The sequence below is a fragment of the Oppia nitens genome, unplaced genomic scaffold (genome assembly GCF_028296485.1).
Source record: "Oppia nitens isolate AA-2021 unplaced genomic scaffold, nextdenovo-longstitch-racon4-pilon3 scaffold4_pilon_pilon_pilon, whole genome shotgun sequence".
NCBI lineage: Eukaryota > Metazoa > Arthropoda > Arachnida > Sarcoptiformes > Oppiidae > Oppia > Oppia nitens.
In genome coordinates, this window is record NW_026533232.1 from 1301396 (window position 1) to 1323036 (window position 21641).

The 21641-nt window shown below is 26.8% G+C and overlaps 7 protein-coding genes across 10 annotated transcripts; 3 read left to right on the top strand and 4 right to left on the bottom strand.

Moving 5' to 3' along the window:
- The first annotated feature begins 1706 nt into the window (after positions 1-1706).
- LOC128960462 (juvenile hormone acid O-methyltransferase-like) lies at positions 1707-2805 on the top strand. The gene is made up of 3 exons (XM_054306552.1): positions 1707-1828; positions 1939-2456; positions 2547-2805. Exons 1-3 carry the CDS (start codon positions 1734-1736, stop codon positions 2774-2776), a joined length of 843 nt encoding a protein of 280 aa, XP_054162527.1. The 5' UTR covers positions 1707-1733; the 3' UTR covers positions 2777-2805.
- Positions 2806-3798: 993 nt separating this feature from the next.
- On the bottom strand, positions 3799-5353 carry LOC128960452 (uncharacterized). Of its 4 annotated transcripts, none has more exons than XM_054306541.1 (4): positions 4581-5353; positions 4395-4511; positions 4115-4265; positions 3799-4045 (listed from the first exon to the last, which is right to left on the bottom strand). In XM_054306541.1, the coding sequence occupies exons 1-4, from the start codon at positions 5248-5250 to the stop codon at positions 3850-3852; spliced, it is 1134 nt and encodes a 377-aa protein (XP_054162516.1). In that variant the 5' UTR covers positions 5251-5353; the 3' UTR covers positions 3799-3849. The 4 variants fall into 4 exon arrangements, with proteins under 4 accessions (XP_054162516.1, XP_054162515.1, XP_054162514.1 ...); XM_054306540.1 differs by having other exon boundaries at positions 4563-5353; XM_054306539.1 differs by having other exon boundaries at positions 4395-5353.
- A 575-nt stretch (positions 5354-5928) lies between these two features.
- On the bottom strand, positions 5929-7117 carry LOC128960033 (hepatocyte growth factor receptor-like). Its single transcript, XM_054306096.1, has 3 exons — positions 6949-7117; positions 6620-6853; positions 5929-6551 (listed from the first exon to the last, which is right to left on the bottom strand). Exons 1-3 carry the CDS (start codon positions 7115-7117, stop codon positions 5929-5931), a joined length of 1026 nt encoding a protein of 341 aa, XP_054162071.1.
- Positions 7118-9643: 2526 nt separating this feature from the next.
- LOC128960034 (ras-related protein Rap-1b-like) lies at positions 9644-10361 on the top strand. Its single transcript, XM_054306097.1, has 2 exons — positions 9644-9731; positions 9850-10361. Exons 1-2 carry the CDS (start codon positions 9644-9646, stop codon positions 10359-10361), a joined length of 600 nt encoding a protein of 199 aa, XP_054162072.1.
- A 1446-nt stretch (positions 10362-11807) lies between these two features.
- On the bottom strand, positions 11808-13579 carry LOC128960035 (ecdysone oxidase-like). Its single transcript, XM_054306098.1, has 2 exons — positions 13324-13579; positions 11808-13243 (listed from the first exon to the last, which is right to left on the bottom strand). Exons 1-2 carry the CDS (start codon positions 13577-13579, stop codon positions 11808-11810), a joined length of 1692 nt encoding a protein of 563 aa, XP_054162073.1.
- Positions 13580-16026: 2447 nt separating this feature from the next.
- On the bottom strand, positions 16027-17791 carry LOC128960036 (ecdysone oxidase-like). Its single transcript, XM_054306099.1, has 2 exons — positions 17542-17791; positions 16027-17456 (listed from the first exon to the last, which is right to left on the bottom strand). The coding sequence occupies exons 1-2, from the start codon at positions 17789-17791 to the stop codon at positions 16027-16029; spliced, it is 1680 nt and encodes a 559-aa protein (XP_054162074.1).
- A 1961-nt stretch (positions 17792-19752) lies between these two features.
- On the top strand, positions 19753-21509 carry LOC128960037 (ecdysone oxidase-like). The gene is made up of 2 exons (XM_054306100.1): positions 19753-19993; positions 20077-21509. Exons 1-2 carry the CDS (start codon positions 19753-19755, stop codon positions 21507-21509), a joined length of 1674 nt encoding a protein of 557 aa, XP_054162075.1.
- The last annotated feature ends 132 nt before the right edge of the window (positions 21510-21641 follow it).

Below are 21641 nucleotides of genomic sequence, written 5' to 3' on the forward strand. Positions count from 1 at the left end.
GTTAGTATAAGTTAGTATAAGTTAGTATAAGTTAGTATAAGTTAGTATAAGTTAGTATAAGTTAGTATAAGTTAGTATAAGTTAGTATAAGTTAGTATAAGTTAGTATAAGTTAGTATAAGTTAGTATAAGTTAGTATAAGTTAGTATAAGTTAATATAAGTTAGTATAAGTTAGTATAAAATAATATAATATTACGAACGATAAACAGTTTATAATTAATTTATATGAAATTATAATTTTTATTATCTAAAAAAACTAATAAAATTATTACAGTTACAGTATATTATATTAGGAAAGTTAGTTTGTATTTTATTTACAATTTATAAATTGTTTAATAGTAATGGATTTATTGATAGTAATTATTTTTTAAACAGCAAACAGTCTAACATATAAACTGTTCAACAGTTATGGGCTGAATAATTAAATTAATTTTACGTATATATTAAAATCATTGAACAGTTATTTGGTTTGTATTTTATTTACAAATAGTATATTAATTGTATTAATAGTAATAATTAAGCTGTTGTACAGTTATGGGCTGGACGTTGATAATAATTATTTTTAGTACTTAATAATAATCTTTGAATAAATAATTTATTGTATTATCATTATTATTACTGTATGCCAATTGTAGTAAATGCAATGCCATCGTAAAAAACAAATATTTTATATTTATAAACTATATTATTTAATTGATTTTTATTACAACATTTGTTTAATATATAATATAGTATTATAAATTATTAGATTATAATCAATAAATAGATATAGTTTTAAACTTTATATTTTTATTTAAAAAATATTTTTTTTAGATAATCATTTTACTAGTAAACTACAATGATGATAATTATTATTATTTAGTATTTAATATTTTTTGGTGATAATAGTTTAAAATGTTACAGCTGCTGATATTGTAATTAGTTTTTTTACAAAAAAAATATATATATTATATTTCAATAAATTTGTTACTGAAAAAAATTAAATTGAAAATAGTTAACTTTTAACTATAGTTATTTGCCTTTTTTATAACTAACTTAGCAATAATAAAGTTTTAGCATTTTTTATTCAATTGACAGTCTATTAATTGTAGTATTTCAAAAATTGTTAGATATTTGTATAATATATTAATATCGGAATTTCGTAAAAAACAATACAAATATTTAATTTATTTAAAAAAATGATTTGACAATTTAATATGTTTACTAACATATTTTTTCTTCAATAAAAATGGGTGTCTAATAATTTTTTTCCTTACAAAATATTATTGTATATTTTATATTATATTTTTTTCATAAAATTATAATTAATTAAATTATTTCTAATCAAGTTCTGGGTCTAACATTATCATAATTAAACCGATATTTCTTTTATGTCTATACAATAATAAATTATGTATGAATTTATGACAGCAATAAAATATTTGGAAATAAAATGCATATCATTTATAAATTTAATTTATTTGTTTAACTGTATATTAATTACAATAAAAACGATGATAATAGAATTTTTTTAATGATGATTTTAAATTTTTTATTAATGTTAATAGAAAACTGTCATTTTTGTTTAGTATCAATAATCCTATATAAATCACTTGTATACGAAAATTTTATTAAATTTTTCGTTTGTTTGCTGTTATTTAAAAAAAATATAATTTTAATATATTTATAATTTGATTTTTTTATATAGTTTTTTCTTATAAAGTTAACTTAATATACAAACAAACAAACAAATTATGAGTTATATAAAACCGGAAATTTATGAAACTGCTACACAACATATTGAACAACATATCATCGATTCAATAGCTAATATTAAAAATGAAAAACCGTAGGTTATATGCCGTATATATATATATATATATATATATATATATATTTAATAGTAATTATTTAAATAATAATCAATAAAATATAATAATATTTTTTTGTTGTCAAAAGTTTTTACAATACTATTGTCGATATCGGTTCAGCTGACGGAGGACTTACCAAATATTTGTCGGCAAATGTGCCGCACAAACAATTAATTGGTATCGATATCGATCCGGAAATGATTGCTTACGCCAAAAGTCAATCAATAGATGACAATACCATCGTTTATATTGAACAGGATATGAATGTTGAAAACTGGTCGCAATTATGTCCACAAATACGCCAATTGGAGGGTCGGGTAGATCTGATATTTTCAAACGATACCCTATCTAATATTGCCGATCGCAAACAATTAATGACCAACTTATGGCAATTGCTATCATCGGACAACGGTATACTACACGTTAATATACCGATAATACCTGATCTGAACAGAAAACTGGCTAAAAGTGAACAAAGAGATTGGTATCAATCGGTTAGTAAACAGTTAGACGACTGGAAGTCTGGTTTACAAGAAAATGGATTTCAAATTAAAGAGTTTCGTGTCTTTAATATCAATACTATTGCCAAACGACATGAAATTATTAGTAATTAATGTTTTAATAATAATAATAATCAATGAGTTATATTATATAATCATATTTTATTAATAAATTTTTCTTTTTTTAAAAAATTAGATTTTCTGCCAATGATGGTCCAAAATGTTGGTACATTTTTTACCGATAAGCGCCAGTTTGAGGACGAACTTGACGGACATCTTACCGATACTGTATTTGATGCCTATACCAGTCAACCCGATGCCACACCCAATCCAAACGCTTGGAAACAATTTATGGCCGACAATACTATTACCGAAGTCACTCTAATACGTCAAGCTTTAAAATTTATTTGTATTAAAAATATTTGATTTAGACTTAGATTAAATTATTATTATTATTATGGAAAATAAAAATTAATTATAATTATGTACTTTTTTAATTACACTGTAAAAAGTAAGTAATAGTTATTTTTTAATTTAAATTAATGTTTTACAGATTCATTTTATAAGTGTCTTATAATATAAATAAGAATATTTATATCTATAGATTAAAAATAAATATTTTATTTATTTATTATATAATTAATTAATAAATAAATAAATACAAATAGTAAATAAACTGTAAAAGTTATTTTTAAAAAAAACAGTAAACAATAATATTTATTATTAATTAAATATTATTATTTAGACATTTATTTTTTAAACGAATTACTATTTTTATTAATAATAATATTCAACATTAAAAAGTATTGAAAGTATTTATAAAAATAGGCTTAACATTGAAACTGTTGGACAGTTATGGGTTGGACTTCTTTAGTCAACATTTGGTCACCCAATGAACGATAAACTAGAAGTACTATTCCTGTTGTATCAGTCAGTTGTTGGACATATCTGGACATCTCATCCGATGTCGTGAATTCAATGTTATTGTAGGAAATAATTTTGTCGGAAACTATTAAACTTTGTCTATTAGTGACAAAAATAATAATAATAAAAATTTAAACTTAAATATGTTTAATAATTTCAAACTCTCTCTCTCTCTCTCTCTCTCTCTCACTCACTCACTCACTCACTCACTCACTCACTCACTCACTCACTCACTCTCATTTTTACCTAATACTTAGTGATGCAAATGTCAAGCCTACTATATCATTGTTGATCAAAACTAAACCCAATGTTTTTGGTTTTATAAATCTTCGGTATTTATTTGCCAACATTTTCTCGACGACAACACTTTCCCTAACAAAATAATATTTGGCTTCATCTATGAAATCTATTGTATTTTTTTTAAATTAATATTTTTACACACCCCCACTACACACACTCCCAAACTATACTATTTATATATCATATATTATTTAGACAATTAAATGTAATTTATATTTTGGGTGAGCATTTATTTTAAATACAATAGTATATTAATAGTATTAATAATAAACAGTCTAACATTCAAACTGTTCAACAATTATCGGCTGTACTTTGTTAGACAATATTTGACTATTTGATTGTCGATAAACTGTTAGTACTATCTGTGGTATATTGTCTGGCAATTGTTGGATGTGATCGGACATCGCCTCCAATGTCGTGAACGGCATCTTATTATAGGAAATAATTCTATCGGAAACTCTTAAATTTTGTCTGTAATAAAAAAAATGTTTTAAAATCTCTCTCTCTCTCTCTCTCTCTATCATATACTCACTATCTTACCTAATGGTCAGACTTGAGAAAGTTATATCCACTATCTGGTTGTCCACCAAAACTATACCCAATGTTTTACGTTTGATAGGTTTCCGGTGCTTTTTGGCTATAACTTCAGCACTTTTGGCCAATAGATAGTCAGTGCCTTCATTTATAAAATCTATGTATAAATATAGATAATATATATATATATATATATTAAAGACCATAAATGACTAATTATAATGTTTTTCATCGGTAATAAACTACTTGTATTTTCGGTGTGACCATAATATAATTTATTACTAACCCATAGCAGTTTTAGCACCGATAGCTATTGAAAAATGGGAGCTCCCAAGTAAATCTGCCTTATGTACGCCAACTACCTGTCCCGACAACATGTTGACTACTGGACCGCCGGAATAGCCTAACCGTGTAAAACCAGTTTTTAATAATATATCGCATCTGCCGGTAATACCTTTAATTTGTTGATTACTTGAGTCTATGTTCAATAGCTTATCCAGTTTTTGGACAATACCGTCTATAGTTAAACATCGACCCGGCGCTGCACAGGACAGTGACACAATGGGATCGCCCGGTTGGCAATCGGTAGTAAACTCGCATACAGGTAGCACATTGGGCCGAATGGGCGGCAATTGAATGAGAGCCAGATCGCGATCGGGTGCCGTATAGACTACTCGGCCATAAATTCCTTTAATAATTGTTTGATTTTGATCGTCAATAAAGACGTCACAATATCTTAGAGTTTCATTAAATAGACAAACAGTTACAAAATCGATTCCTTCGACAACGTGATCATTGGTCACAATTAGGCCTAACTTGTTGTCCACTATGAAACCACTGGCGTTTGCTGTGTTACTTAAATGATCAGATATCGATAGTTTGAGAACAGTAACCATAAACGGTCGACATTTTTTCTCAATAGCTGATTCAACACAATTAATATTTTTGTCTATTTTCTGATCAAACGGTTGATTCTTTTTGGCCATTTGTTGGGCACATCTCAGACCAACTATCGGCGATTGGTTTGACAGCCATTCAATTAATTTTCTATTTTTTACTAATATAAGTTGTCTATACCGGTGCTGATAATTATATCTATTACATACACTGATAGCTACCACAATACAACTCAACCGATACATAGAGTTATTTATTTATTTGTTTTACAGAAAACAGTCACAATATATATACAAGTATATGAAATTCAAATGAGAAATTAGTTAATATTTACAATTTATTAATATATTTGTCAATTTTAACTGTAATTTTTATTTATCCTGATTTTAAACTATCATTTATTGATTTGAGTTTTGTTTATTATTATTATTGTCTCGCTTTTTATATCAATATGTCTCAAAAAATATATCATTTCATAAACTATTAAAAGGAAAAGCTTACTAGACTTAATTATTTGTAAAATTTACACCAAATAATTTATATTTGTTTGATTAGTTAGGTTTGTTTGCGGGTATGGAGGTTTGTAAGTGGTGGGGTGGGGTGGGCATGGATGGGGGTAACTAGGAACTGGTGGTGAAATAACTTTTTCAGTTTAATTCAAGTTATATAATCGTACATAGTTATGCTATATGTTATATTGATTTAATGTATTTGATTGAATAAATTAAAACTATGCATTGACTGTCTCCTTATAATCCAGAATTATGCAAATTATAATTATATAAACTATTTTTTTTTTTGGTAACAATTTATATTTTTAAATAAAATATTTATAATATATAAAAAATTATCCAGTATTTCAAACACTTATACAATTTTATTATTATTATTTTTTTTGATAATTATATACTAATAATAGTCAATCAAATAGTATTCATACAAATATACTGTTGTTCCTCATAATTGGTATTCAAACCTTTACAATCGTCGTACAGTTCATTATTGGCATATTGTTTATTATGATATTTGTAGGCCATCTCCAGTGATACCAATCTCGACTTAAACTCATCGTCGACACCGACATCAATCAAATTAATATCGTCGACCAATTCGGTAAATGTTGGCCTATGCTGTGGTGATGGTGACCAACAAGTCAACAACAGTGTATATAACTGGTCGGGACAGTAGTAGGGACGGGGCAAACGGCCGCCACGTTTTACATAACTCAATACACTGTGATTTTCTATGTCGCCGTATGGAATGGCCGATCGGGTCATTATCTCCCAGACCAACACACCAAAGGACCAGACATCCGATCGGCTGTCGTATCGGTCGTACTCTAGTGATTCGGGTGCCGTCCATTTGATGGCAGCCGATCGGTATTTATAAGAGACAGTAGTAAAACTGTGTCTATAATCATGTAGTCGCGGATGACTTACTGATGTCCCGAAGTGTGCGATTTTTATGCACAGGTTTTCGTCAAGCATACAATGTTTGGCCGATAGGTTACGATGGACGACATGTCTGAGCGATAGATATTCCATACCTGTTCATTGAAAAAAATATTTATTTTAACATTTAAGACAAATATGACTTCCTTATGACTTTCCATACCTTTAGCTGAATCCGTAATAAAGTTTATCAATTGACGTACAGATAGCTCATGTGTTTCGTTACGTAGATAACTGCTTAGATCCCGGTTCTCCATAAATGGGATTACAATTAGTAATGCATTGTCTGCTCTAAAGCACAGTCCGATAATTTCTAACACATTATCGTGTCTTAAATCTCTGGCAATTAACAAATGATTGACAAACATTTGTGCATCTTTTTTATTGTACATTTTATCTACCGGTGCCCAAAAAAAAACAAAATATTATTAAAATAATTTTTTAAAAAAAACTAACATAACTATCATACGAAGTATAAAGCATATACTTTACTTAATTTTTTTACGGCTACATCCATACGCCGATCACAGTATTGGCCATCTATTCTAACGGTTAGTACACCCCTGGAGACCGTACAGTGATGGCCAGCACTTACAGTTTCGTTGAGTTGTATATCATTTTCATCGTAGAGTAGCCGTTCATCCCGGAGCAGGTCGAGCATAGATTTTTTCAAATTGTTTTTTATATATTTAACTATAAATAAATAAATACAGTAAATTAATTGCCATAAAATTTTATTATCTAGATAATTTTTATTTTAATTATCATATTTATTTGATAATTTATTTTACCTGACAAAAATGAGTGACGCCTATTATTTCTAATATACTTATAAATGTATACAAAAATTAAACTGATAACTAGTAATAGTATTAGACTAGATCCTAATGATATGGCTAAAATTTGTTTCCAATTAGATCCTATGGTAATAATATCTATGGGTGCCGGGGGTAGTTCGGTTTGGTGATTATCATAAACTGATGATGCTGATTTTATAAATTTCCATTTAAAATATTTATCATTTGTATGGTTTATAGGATCATGTTTATAGCAATCAATGCGATTGTTAATATAACCAAGTGGATATTCACTAGATGCTATTTCCAAACAACAAAATTTAATTGTAATAAATAATTATATTAATTTTTTTAGACATAATTTATATACATACAACAAATTTGACCGTACATAAAATATGCACCTGGATGTGTGGAGCATTCAATTTGTACAGTATGTGAACCAATATAGTGTACCAGTTCATACCAAGTTGGCTGTTTGGTGGCTAGAAAAATATGATCATAGATGATTGGCTCATTGGGCTGGATATATGATGATGATGATAGTGTGGGCGCATGATTAGATGATAGTGGCCAGGTCATATATTTGTTTTTGTTGCCACCATTTAGGATTAAATATTTTATGCCTGTATAGATTTTCATGGGTTGACCAGTAAGCGAGTCCATAATTTTTGTATAATTGGCTACAAATAGCAACGATAACAACAACAAAATAAATAAGTAAAACTATTATCATTTTAATAAAATATATTTATATACTGCACATTACACAAATCGATAGCATAGTAGGTGATATTGATACTACTGGTGGTCGATTCATCGATTAAGCTACCGGTGCCGCCAACAGTAAACTCAAAATGCAAATGATTTGATTCACTTATAATATTCGGTACAATATGTTGTTGTCTGTCAGCAATATAATTACCGATTAAAAGTTTATTATTTTTACGATTAGCAAACATCTCATATATGGACAACCGATTTGTACCGCCGATGACTAATTTGTTGACAATAACAATAATATTGTCTTTGCTATTGTTACCAATAATATCCCAATAACATGCAGATCTATTCATAGATGATAACTGTCCATCAAATGTTATAATATTGGTATAATCACTGTAGGTTTTATTACATAACTGATCTAAATTACAAAATAAATAATAGATTTTTAGAAAAAATAAATTTTGTTATATTTAGTTCAATAGAAAATTAATTATACTGTAAATTAAACTATAAAATAATTTTTTTTATTCAACCTTTATTATATTGATTATCAATTGAGTTGAGATTAATAAAAATTATTAATAATAACAACATAATTATACTTATATTTTTGATTTTTTTTTATTATTATTGCTATATTTTTATATATAGTATTAAATACATTATGTAACATAATTGTAGTAAAAATTATAACGTACTATAATTTGCTTTAAATATCATATACTAAAATATTTAATCAATTTTGTTATTATATTATTTTATAAAATCCATGTAAGGTAAAATTATCAATTTTTAGTCAATATATAATGTTTCCTGTATGTAATTAATTTTAGTTTAATTAGAAAATTATATATGGTAAATTTATTACACTATAGTATACTAATGTAGATAACAATACAATTTTATAAGATTAAAAATAATTATTAATAAAGTTATTAATAATTAAAAAAAATATTAGTATTTAACAAAATAAAAATAAATTTATACTATATGCTAATTTGTTGTTTATTTATATTGAAAAGTATAAAAATATATTTTTTATTTTACATTAAATATACTAAGCCATAGTATATCATTAAAATCTTATAATAAAAATTACAAAAATATAAGTTTAAAAGAAAATGATTTTATTGATATTTTTTCATTATATAATTAAATATAAATTAAATATAATTAAAAAATTAAATTGTTAATCTAATAAATTAATTAATTATTACAATAAAAATTAGGTTTTTCGTGGATAAATTAGTGTATATTAAGATAAAAAAAAGATTTAGTATCAAAAAATACATTTATAATAACTTAGTTTTTAACTAATAATAAGGGTATAAATCTAATTTAATTAAATTAGAAATTTAAATACTATATAAAAATATATATGCTGTAATAAACTGATAAATTTAGTATTAATATTTTATACAGTAGTTCAAAAAAAATAATAACTAATAAATTAATTATGAAGTTTATTTTTTTACCTACTAACATTATTAATATACTGTAATTAAATATTTTCAATAAATAATTTATGGTTTTAAATTACTAATACTCATATTAAACAATTGACAGACAATTAAATAAAATTTATTGAAAAAAAATTAATATCACTGTTGACTAGTCTGACAGTCTGTTGTTAACTAAATTTTTTTTTAATACCATAAAAAACAATGACTCAAAACACTAACAATTATAAGATAATAGTTTTGGGATCGTCAGGTGTGGGCAAAAGTGCACTAACTGTTCAATTTGTTCAAGGTAAATTTATTTTATTTAAATAATATTAATAAATAAATTGTTTACTAATAAACTTATTAATTAAATAAACAAATACATACACACATACACACACATATGCACTTACCCACCAAAACAGGTATATTTGTGTCAAACTACGACCCGACTATTGAGGACACATATAAAAAGTGGTTAGAAGTTGACGGTCGCCGATATCTGTTGGACATATGGGACAGTGCGGGCAGCGAACAGTTACTGGGAATGAGAGACCGATACTATAGCGAGGCTCACGGCTTTGTGTTGGTCTATTCAATAACATCGGAGACCTCCTTTCAGGACGCCCAAAATATTTGCAATGAAATTATTGACATTAGAGACCGAGACGATGTACCCATTGTGCTGGTGGGCAACAAATGTGATCTCGACGATGAGGAACGGGTGGTTAGCAAGTTTGCCGGCGCTCGTGTGGCCAACTATGAGCTCAAATGCCCGTTCACTGAGTCGTCGGCCAAGAATAGGGTTAATGTTGAGGAAATTTTTGTAGAAATTGTGCGACAAATCAATCGCCAGAAAGTCATTACCGACGATAAGGTTAGATCAGGCTCTGGTAGGAAATGGTATCGCAGGTTAAGCAAGTGCTACATATTGTGAATCTTTTAGTTAAAAATTAGAAAATTAATACAATATTATTTGAGACTTATATATATAAACATAAAACATATGTAAGATATACAACATTTTTGTATTTTACATAAATTAAAAGTTGCATAACTGCCCTTAGCCGGTGGCCGATTGAAATTATTTTTTATATTTAAGTAGTTTAATATTTATAGTTTTAAATAGTATCAGTTATTTTTATGGATGAATCAGTTAAGGTGATAAAATTGGACATCAATGGTCACCCGTATTACTCACACGCATACCAATGCTTTTAACACTATAACACTATAAATACATAGCATTGCTTTTAACACTAATACTACATATACATACCAATGCATTTAACACTATATACACATATAAGATATTTTATTGTTTTATTATATTATACATATACTGTATTCATACATAGATACATACAATTACAATTACAAAATCAATTAACAATTATATTCAAAAATATTGTTATAAAAATATCCTAATGTATTACTATTTATATTATTTTATTATATTAATGCATATGTTTCTAATTTTACTTTTATCGGCTTATATTGCCATATATTGTATTGCATTTAAGATATGCAAACTTATATTAATTAAACATAGTGTCCACTAATATAGGTCACTCTATATATAGTGAGTTATTGAGGTCACGCACTTCAGTGTTGAGAAAGTGGTCCTAAAGTGCTCATCAATTGTCACTATTATTATTATAGTTAACTCTTCACTCATTTTATTCAAAGACAACAATAATTTAATGTATTTAAGTTTTAATGAAGTTTTTTAAATAAAGTTTATATTAAATATAATTAAAACACGACTGCAATTATTTTATTAAAACCTAGTGTTTTACACATAATACTAGAAAAAAATCAACAACAAAAAAAACAATTAAATATTAATAATAAATAATTTTAATAACTAATATATTAATATCATTGATATTACTTTATACACAGTAATTGACTAAATTTTTTTTTAAATGTTTAAACATAATATTAATAATGGTTTGTATAAATTTATTCAATATTAATATAACATGTTTTGCATGAATTGTTATACAGTACAGTGCATTAATCATACAGTATTTATAATACAATAATTATTTTTTTTATAAAAAAATATTATTATGTTTGAGTGATTTTTTTTTTTGATAAAATGTTAACCCAATGTTTTTCCAATTATGAATAATTTATAAACTATAATGTAATTTAGTGTAATACTAAAACTAATTGAAAAAATGTTAAATCCTAAATAAAATTTGAAAATATATAACACAATTATACATTAATTTTTATTTAAGTAACTTATTTATCTATAAAAGTGTTTTAAATGTACAGTATATTTTAGATAAAACTAAATAGCTTAATAGTATTTAGTATATATAATCATAGATTATAAAACAGTATATTAATAAAATTATTATTATTATTATTATTAAAAGCCATTAATAACAGTATGGGAACCGTATTCGCCGATCATCATCGAAATGGTCATTCCCTGTTCAGTGGGAACCGGTATTATACTCGAGTCAATCACTCGCAGTCGTTGTACACCAAAAACACGGAAAGTTTTGTCGACAACAGCGCCCGTCTCTGGAGACACACCTATACGACACCCGCCCATTGATAGTGCAGGAGATGTGTATTTCTTGACAATACACCGCAGATAGTCATCGCATGAATAGTTATCACCGGCACAGGGAGTACAGCCACCGCCAATCGGATTGAATTGGATAAACTGTCTCATATAGGGACTGGTATATAATTGAATAATTGATTTAAATACTTTAACCATTTTATCAACATCAGTGCTATCGCAAACTGTGCATGTTTTAGCTACGGGTGCTTTGAATGGATCATTGGAAACCAGTTCAATACGGCCTGTTGTTTTCGGGCGCCGAACTACCGCTATGGCAAACAAAGTCATACGGTTGTTCACTAGACCAGTGCGTGCTAGTAGACAACCGTTACTGAGCTCGGGATATGATTGACTGTAGGCTTGTTCGGGAAAACAGATAATCGTTGACTGGTTATAACCGAGTGGACCGGTATGTCTAATATAGTAATCGATTAAATGATCGATTGTTTCGGTCGGCGGCTCAACCATCGATTGATTGATAATATCAAAAGTTATAATCGCAATCAATGGAAAAACAAAATTGTGACCAACATTGAGATCGGCAACAACAGGAATTTCAAACTGTTTCAAGTGATCCCTGGGTCCCACACCCGACAGCATTAGCAGTTTGGAACTGCCTATAGAGCCGGCGCTCAGTATGACCTCTTTGTTTGCAAAAACACGATATTTTCTGCCGTAACGCGAAAACTCAACACCAGTGGCCTGTTTTTGGTTATTGAAAATAACTTTTGTGACCATAGAGTTGCCGAAAATTTTAAAATTTTTTAATTTATTATTTTCCAAAAACGCCTTTTCTGTTGATACCCGACTTCTGTTTGTATCAATAGTATTCTGCAAAACTGCTGCACCCATAGGTTCTCTGCCGTCACCAAACGTTTTCTTATGGCCTAACATTTCCGCACCAATCATCAAATGTTTCATCATTGCATTTGATTCACTACTGGTTACAGTCACTCTACCGCCTGTGCGATGATAACCCGAATTTTCGGCCACCAATTTATGGTCCAAATTGTTTTCCGATTTTAGAAAATAAGGCAACACTTTGTCGAAAGTCCATTCACTCAGACCAGTAATTTCAGTCCACAAACGATAATACTCGGGTGACTCGCGATAGTAGTTCATTGAATTGATGGCCGATGAGCCGCCAAATACCCGACCACCGGCAATCTGGTTGCTTTCGTTTGTCGGATATTTCCAGTTTTGAACGGCATATTCATCTTTGTCTTGTAATGCTGATTATAAATTAACAAAAAAAATATTAATAAATCTTTTTAATTAAAATATTATTTTATTTCATTGAATAAGATATAACCGGGAATATCGTTATATAGATTTTGTGGTCCACCCGCTTCTAACAGCAATACTGTACTACCGGCTTCATCAGCCAAACGATAGGCCACTATAGCACCGGCAGCTCCGGCACCCACTACTATGTAATCAAATTTTCTATTCTTAACATTTAATATATTGATATTTTCAACATTTTGATGATCATATTGTTTTTTATTAGTTATAGAAATTATCGTTAACGATATGCCAATTATTGATATTACATTGAGAGTCGCCATAATTATAATAATTTGTAAAATATATTTATTAAATAATTAAAATATAAAAAAAGTGCAGAAAAAGTACAACAATCCAGTAATATATATTGTAATATATTAAATACTATATATATATATATATACAGTATATATTTGATTATTAGGGTTCGAGCAAATTCCATTCATCGTTTTATAACCAAAAAGTTCCCGATTTATACTATTCCCTGAAAATTACCAGAAAATTTATTTCTTTATGTTATCACTTTATTGAACACTAAACAACAAATTTTTAATTATAAGATTTGAAAAAACAAATCTTCTATTGTATTGTATTTTGATTGTTATTGTTAAATAGTATCACTAAATTCATTGAATTCAAATTTTTTATTTGTTAAAAATATTTCAATGAAATCCGGGAAAATTGGAGGGATTTTATTCGGGAACATTCCTTACTTGGAAAGTTGCCCGAACTCTAATAATAATACAATATTTTACATATGATACTATTAGTATTAAATGTATTGTAACTTTTTTTTTAATTAATCACTGTTGTTTATTTTAGTGATTTAGTAAGTTTTTAGGTGATGTTTAATTAAATAATCTCTAGAAAATTTGCATTATTAAATATATTTTTTGTTTACTATTTTTTTATTTTAAAAATATTTAAATAATATTTTTCTGACACCTACTTAAGATTAATGTTAATTTTTTGAGTTATTTACAGTAATTTAATAACTAAGTTATTGTATACAATTAAAAATACTAAAACCACTATTATATATTTAAACACTTTTAACTACTTTGTACATTAAATACAAAGTTAGCATAAAACTCAAATTAAGTTTATTTTTCTAATTATTATAAATATATGCTTAAATCTGTCTAAAATATATGAAACAATATTTTTTTAATAATATTTTTTTGATATTTTTTTTAATTTCAGTGTATTATTAATTTATAATAATTATTATACTGAATATTGTACTTAAATTGTTTTATTAAATTTCATAAATTATTAATTAAATTATGTCTAGACATAGCTTTTATAGGTTTCATCGGTCAAACAATAGCTCAAACTATTGCACCGGTATATCCCGTATCCCCAAAAAAACATGTTTTAATAATTTCCAGTATTTTTTATTTAATAAATAAATTAGTATTTTGCAATATTTTTTTGTTGTTAATGTAAAAATAGCAATATTTAACATTAAAAGTTTTATATTAAAATATATAAATAAACATATTCTTTAATATTCATTATTCAAACAATTTAAAATAATAGTCCCTTTTTTGTTTAATTTTTTTGTTATTTTTATATAACTTTAAATATATTTAATTAAAATAATTATTTTTATAATTAGGTAAGTGATTTTCTTCATAAATAGTATTTTTTAAATTATATTAAATTGCTCAATGTAATATTAAAATTTAATATAATTTTTTCAAATAGTGTAGACTTAATTTTATTGTGCATATAAACTATAATATCTAATAGAAAAAATAATAATAATATTTTTTAGGTATATTATATGTCTAATTAGATAACAATAATAATAAAATTTCATAGTTTAATAACTTATAATTTTATACTTTTTTTTATATCATATTTTAGTACAGTATAGTATTTGAAAACCTTGAACTTTAATGTTTAAAACTTATACCAAAAAATGCAAATATTAAAAAAAATTACACTATATTACCTAATAAAATAACACTAATTTATTATCAATATTTAAGTAATTTTTTTTTGAAATATAATTCTTATATTATCAATATAACTATTATAAAATTTATTATTTAAATTTATATATTAATTTTAAATGTTTGCATATATTATTATTATTAATAATAATAATAAAGCTAAACTTTATAATAATTAAATATAATTTGAAGTCTTTAAACAAAATAAAATCCTTAATTAATGTGTGATTAATGATAATTACGATTGTATTTAAAAAACAAACAAAATGATTACCATAGTGTTAAAAATATCAATGTAAATAATATAAATATAACTGCTATTTCAATCTTAATTATATCTAATTTAATTAGCATATCAAACCAGGGGCAGTGTCCGAAAACTTTACCGTCCTACGAGAGTAGTGACCAGATTGACGGAAGTCGGATATTTGGCGGCTCGTAGTCCATCAACACAACGGACTACTTTCGGTAATCACACCTAACTATTATGGGGGCTCTGGGCTGACATCACTGTTGTCAGCAATTATTGGAGTAATGATAATGTTTTGCATTATTTTTTTACAATTTACAAAACAATTTAGACAACAAATTGGTGACCAATAGTCAGAATTCTAATAGAAGTCGAGTTTTAACAAATAAAAATAAAATTTTAAAAAAAGTTTATCTATTTATTTAATAATATGTTTTGCATTATTTATTTTTAATATGTATTTAAATATGTTTATTAATTACTAATTTAGACAATTTACAAAAAAAAATTAATATTTTTATTTATTTTCAATTACAGTATGGGCTCCGTATTCGCCAATCATCATTGATATAGCATTTCCCTGTTCACAGGGCACCGGTATTATACTTGAGTCAATCACTCGTAGTCCATGTACACCAAATACTTTGAAATTTTTATCGACAACAGCACCGTTGTCTGGTGAGACACCCATACGACAGCCTCCCAATGGTATCAGTAATTTTGTGTTTTTTTGTACAATACATCGGAGATATTGATCGCAAAAATAGTTACCATTACAAGGATAGCAGTCAGCGATGGCATTGATTTTAATATACTGTTTCATGTGGTCACTGGTGAATATAGGTAAAGCCAATTTAATTACATTGACTAAGTTATCAATATCACTTTTATGGCACAGTTTGCATGTTTTGACAATAGGCGCGGTAAATGGATTACCCGATGTCAGTTCAATGTGGCCAATAGTTTTCGGGCGTCTAAGAAAGGCTAAGAATTGCAAAACTGTACGATTGCCCAATAGACCGGTGCGAGCCATTACACATCCATTACTGAGATCGGGATATGTGCGACTGTAGGCCAGTTCAGGAAAACAGATTATCGTTGACTGATTATAACCAAGTGGACCGGTATGTCGGATATAGTAATCAACAACATTTTTAAAAGTATTTGTTGGCGCCATAACCATAGATTGATTAATTATATCGAAAATCATATTAGTTCCCATTGAATGGACAAAATAGTGGCCAACATTTAGATCAGTGATCACAGATATTCCAAACTGTTTCAAGTGATCCCTGGGTCCCACACCCGACAACATTAACAGTTTGGAACTGCCTATAGAGCCGACGCTCAGTATGACCTCTTTGTTGGCAAAAACAAGATATTTTTTGCCGTAACGCGAAAACTCAACACCAATGGCCTGTTTTCGGTTATTGAATATAATTTTTGTTACTAAAGAGTTTCCTAAAATATTAAGATTTTTCAAACAGTTATTTTCCAAAAATGCTGTTCCCGTTGATACCCGACTTCTGTTTGTATCAATAGTATTCTGCAAAACTGCTGCACCCATAGGTTCCCTGCCGTCACCAAACGTTTTCTTATGGCCTAACATTTCCGCTTCAATCATAACCTGTTTCATCATAGCATTTGACTCACTACTTGTCACAGTTACTCTACCGCCTGTGCGATGATAACCCGAATTTTCGGCCACCAATTTATGGTCCAAATTGTTTTCCGATTTTAGAAAATAAGGCAACACTTTGTCGAAAGTCCATTCACTCAGACCAGTAATTTCAGTCCACAATCGATAATACTCGGGTGACTCGCGATAGTAGTTCATTGAGTTGATGGCCGATGAGCCGCCAAATACCCGACCGGCGTCTATATGTTGGGTCTCGTTTGTCGGATATTTCCAGTTTTGAACGCCATTTTCTACTATTTCTTGTAATGCTAATTATAAATTTTAAATTAATAAAAAAAACAATTATTATAAAACTAAAATATTAATGTTTTCATTAAAATACGATAATATAACCGGGAATATCGTTGTATAGATTTTGTGAACCGCCCGCTTCTAACAGCAATACTGTACTACCGGTTTCATCAGCCAAACGATAGGCCACTATAGCACCGGCAGCTCCGGCACCCACTACAATGTAATCAAATTTTTTATTATTAACATTGAATTTATTAATATTTTCAACATTTTGATGATCATATTGTCTTTTAATAGTTATGGCAATTATCGATAATCCAATTATTGATATCACATTGAGAACTGCCATAATTATAATTATTATTGATTATAAGTTTTGTGAATAATTTGTGATTCATATAGTTTTAAAACTTATTAAATTATAATAATATGTCATAAAAGTTTGTCACACTATTATAGAATTAATTTAAGTATTAATAACGCTATTGTTAACACATTATATTTACAAATTAATTGTCAATTTAAACTAACAATTTAATAATGTGTCCCCAATTAATAGCGTTATTAATACTCAAATCATTTCTATATACTGTTAGTATAAAACTTTTTACTATATTAATATACTATATATTATTATATATAGATTATTCATATATGTCAAATAAATTGTTAAATTATTAAAAATGAATGAATTGTAATTTATTTTGTTGGATTTTTTTTTTAATTATCTCATTTAGTTGTTGCTTATTTTAGTGATTTAGTATATTTTTTAATTAAAATTTAAATTACAAATTGCGAAAGGCAAAATTTAGCTAATTTATAGAAAGTTTTTATTAATGATAATTTTTTAAAAATATAAATTTCAGTGTATTATTAATTCATAATTGTTTTTATACTGAATATTTCACTAAAAATGTTTTTTTTAATTATTATTAATTTATTTCTAAACATAGGTATTATGATCTGTCAATCTAATAACTAATAATCCCGTATATGATAAACATCATGTTTAATAATTTTCAATAATTTATATATAATAAATTATGTAATATTATTAAATATTTTTCGGTCATTTTATTAATTTTATATTTAAAATAAATAAATTTGGTTTTGATTTTATTTTAATTAATAGAAATATTTATTTGTTTTAAATAATAGTATATCTGTGCTGTATAAAAAAAATTAAAAAATATATACATAATTAATTATACAGTATTAAAATAGTTTTTAAAAAATAAATTAATACTGATTTTCATAAACTATACATTATATAATATAATATTATAATGTAAATTTATTTAAATTATACACTATATAGTATAAACTGTTTGATGTAGAAAATAATAATTTTATCTTAATATTATTAATTGTTATTTTTATGATTAAGTGATTTTCTACATAAATTGTACTGTATCATTTTAGAATTATATTAAATTTTTTCTAACTAAAATCAAATAATTTCTTAATTATTTTAAACTAATATAAAAGTTATTTAAATTTTGTTTTGTTTAAAAAAACATAATATTTACTCAAAAAATAAATAAATAAAATATTTATTAGGTATAGATTACGTCTAATTAGTTAACAACAAATTATTTAAAACAAATAACATTTTAGTACATAATTATTACATATTTAGTACATTTATTTATCAATAGTACAAATGTGAAAATAAAATAAAATATTTGAAAAACCTTGAACTATAATGTCTATTTTTTTAGAAAAACTATTTTTTATTTGTTTAACAAAAATTTACTGCTTTTTCTAATTTATTAATATATATTTACAGTGGTTTTTATTAGCGGAAATTATTGACATCAATATCATATATAATATATAATATTTATTAATATTTTATGATTCAATAATTATTAAAAACTATGATAATAGTTTAATTTAGTAATTTGTTTTTTTTGTATGTCAATTTGTTTTATAAATTATTATTTATTTAGCATATATTTAGCATAACTTTATATAAATTCATGGACTTTATATAATGTTTTTTTTCAAAATAACAAAATGATTAAAAAACATAACAATTAATAACTTTAGATTAGTGAAATAATTACAATTTTTTTTAAAAAAACATTAATACAAAAATTTTGTTTTTTTAATGATTAAACTAAAATTTTTAAATCAATGAATTTTAGTTTATATATTAGTTTATAAAGAACTTATTATTATTTATCTAAATATAATTAAATAATTTTTATTTTTTATGTTTCTATTAATGTAATTATATCTTCCTTTTTATTAAATAACAAATAACTTATTATTTTATATATTATATATTATTTTTATCATAATATTATGAAATCTTTATTTAGTTTATCTTTATTGATAAGTGCTATCATTTATAAAAGACAATATGATCATCAAAATGTTGAAAATATTAATATTGACAATATATACGGCCAAAAGTTTGATTACATAGTAGTGGGTGCCGGTGCTGCCGGTGCTATAGTTGCCTATCGTTTGGCCGATGAAACCGGTGCTACAGTGTTGCTGTTGGAGGCGGGCGGACAACAAAATTTCAATAATGATATTCCAGGCAAATTTTAATCATAATTAAATATTTAGTAAAACATATATTTATAATAATAATTATTATTTTATTTTTTTATGATTATATAGCTTTTCAAGATAAAGTAGAAAATAGTGTCCAAAACTGGAACTATACGTCCACAGAGAACGACCAGATTGCCGCCGGTCGGGTATTTGGCGGCTCGTCGGCCATCAACTCAATGAACTACTATCGCGAATCACCCGACTATTATCGCCTATGGGCTGACATCACTGGTCTCAGCAATGTTTGGAGTTATGATAATGTTTTGCCTTATTTTCTTAAATCGGAAAACAATTTAGATCAGAAATTGGTGACCAATAGTCCTGGATATCATCGTCGGGGCGGTAGAGTAACAGTGACCAGTAGTCAACCAAATGCTATGATGAAACAGTTGCTGATAAGCGCCCAATTGTTTGGCCATAAGTTAACATTTAGTGACGGAAGGAAACCTATGGGTACAGCAGTTTTGCAGAATACTATTGATGCTAATAGAAGTCGAGTATCAACGGGAACAGCATTTTTGGAAAATAACTGTTTGAAAAATCTTAATATTTTAGGAAACTCTTTGGTAACAAAAATTATATTCAATAAGCGAAAACAGGCCATTGGTGTTGAGTTTTATCGTTCAGATAGAAAATATCGAGTGTTTGCCAACAAAGAGATTATTCTAAGCGCCGGCTCTATAGGCAGTCCCAAACTGTTAATGATGTCGGGTGTGGGACCCAGGGATCACTTAAAACAGTTTGGAATATCTGTGATCACTGATGTAAAAGTTGGCCACAATTTTGTTCATTCATTGGGAATTATTATGACTTTCGACATTATTAATCAATCTATGGTTATGGCGCCAACAAATACTTTTAACAATTTTGTTGATTACTATATCCGACATACCGGTCCACTTGGTTATAATCAGTCAACTATTATCTGTTTTCCTGAACTAGCCTACAGTCGCACATATCCCGAGCTCAGTAATGGATGTGTAATGGCTCGTACCGGCCTATTGGGCAATCGTATTGTATTGTTCTTCATAGTAATACTGAAACACCCGAAAACTAGTGGCCGCATTGAACTGACATCGGGTAATCCATTTACCTCTCCAATTGTTAAAATATGTAAACTGTGCCATAAAAGTGATATTGATAAATTGATCAAGGTAATTAAATTGGCTTTACCTATATTCACCAGTTCCCATATGAAAAAGTATATCAAAATTAATGCCATTGCTGACTGTTATCCTTGTAATGGTAACTATTTTTGCTATCAATATATCCGATGTATTTTACAAAAAAGAACTATACTACCTGTGCCAATGGGTGGCTGTCGTATGGGTGTCTCACCAGACAACGGTGCTGTTGTCGATAAAAATTTCAAAGTATTTGGTGTACATGGGCTACGAGTGATTGACTCAAGTATAATACCGGTACCCAGTGAACAGGGAAATGCCATATCAATGATGATTGGCGAGTATGGAGCCGATACTGTTATCAAAAATAAATAAAATTATTAATATTGTCAAATATTAGTATAAAAATACAATATACCGTATTACTGTAATAACAATTTTAAATTATTATTTAAAATACTATTAAGTTAGTAATTTAGTATTACTTTATTAATTAGTATTTTTCAA

What these genes read in the sequence shown, in the direction of transcription:
- LOC128960462 (XM_054306552.1), top strand. Translation starts at nt 1,734, where the DNA reads ATGAGTTATATAAAACCGGAAATTTATGAAACTGCTACACAACATATT. An exon ending in AATATTAAAAATGAAAAACC is followed by an intron (nt 1,829 to 1,938) that starts GTAGGTTATATG and finishes TGTTGTCAAAAG; the next exon opens with TTTTTACAATACTATTGTCG. An exon ending in CAAACGACATGAAATTATTA is followed by an intron (nt 2,457 to 2,546) that starts GTAATTAATGTT and finishes TTAAAAAATTAG; the next exon opens with ATTTTCTGCCAATGATGGTC.
- LOC128960452 (XM_054306539.1), bottom strand. Translation starts at nt 5,250, where the DNA reads ATGTATCGGTTGAGTTGTATTGTGGTAGCTATCAGTGTATGTAATAGA. An exon ending in CGGTGCTAAAACTGCTATGG is followed by an intron (nt 4,266 to 4,394) that starts GTTAGTAATAAA and finishes ATTTATACATAG; the next exon opens with ATTTTATAAATGAAGGCACT. An exon ending in TTCTCAAGTCTGACCATTAG is followed by an intron (nt 4,046 to 4,114) that starts GTAAGATAGTGA and finishes TTTTTATTACAG; the next exon opens with ACAAAATTTAAGAGTTTCCG.
- LOC128960033 (XM_054306096.1), bottom strand. Translation starts at nt 7,117, where the DNA reads ATGCTCGACCTGCTCCGGGATGAACGGCTACTCTACGATGAAAATGAT. An exon ending in TGTAGCCGTAAAAAAATTAA is followed by an intron (nt 6,854 to 6,948) that starts GTAAAGTATATG and finishes GGGCACCGGTAG; the next exon opens with ATAAAATGTACAATAAAAAA. An exon ending in TATTACGGATTCAGCTAAAG is followed by an intron (nt 6,552 to 6,619) that starts GTATGGAAAGTC and finishes TTCAATGAACAG; the next exon opens with GTATGGAATATCTATCGCTC.
- LOC128960034 (XM_054306097.1), top strand. Translation starts at nt 9,644, where the DNA reads ATGACTCAAAACACTAACAATTATAAGATAATAGTTTTGGGATCGTCA. An exon ending in AACTGTTCAATTTGTTCAAG is followed by an intron (nt 9,732 to 9,849) that starts GTAAATTTATTT and finishes CCACCAAAACAG; the next exon opens with GTATATTTGTGTCAAACTAC.
- LOC128960035 (XM_054306098.1), bottom strand. Translation starts at nt 13,579, where the DNA reads ATGGCGACTCTCAATGTAATATCAATAATTGGCATATCGTTAACGATA. An exon ending in TCTATATAACGATATTCCCG is followed by an intron (nt 13,244 to 13,323) that starts GTTATATCTTAT and finishes ATTTATAATCAG; the next exon opens with CATTACAAGACAAAGATGAA.
- LOC128960036 (XM_054306099.1), bottom strand. Translation starts at nt 17,791, where the DNA reads ATGGCAGTTCTCAATGTGATATCAATAATTGGATTATCGATAATTGCC. An exon ending in TCTATACAACGATATTCCCG is followed by an intron (nt 17,457 to 17,541) that starts GTTATATTATCG and finishes ATTTATAATTAG; the next exon opens with CATTACAAGAAATAGTAGAA.
- LOC128960037 (XM_054306100.1), top strand. Translation starts at nt 19,753, where the DNA reads ATGAAATCTTTATTTAGTTTATCTTTATTGATAAGTGCTATCATTTAT. An exon ending in TTTCAATAATGATATTCCAG is followed by an intron (nt 19,994 to 20,076) that starts GCAAATTTTAAT and finishes ATGATTATATAG; the next exon opens with CTTTTCAAGATAAAGTAGAA.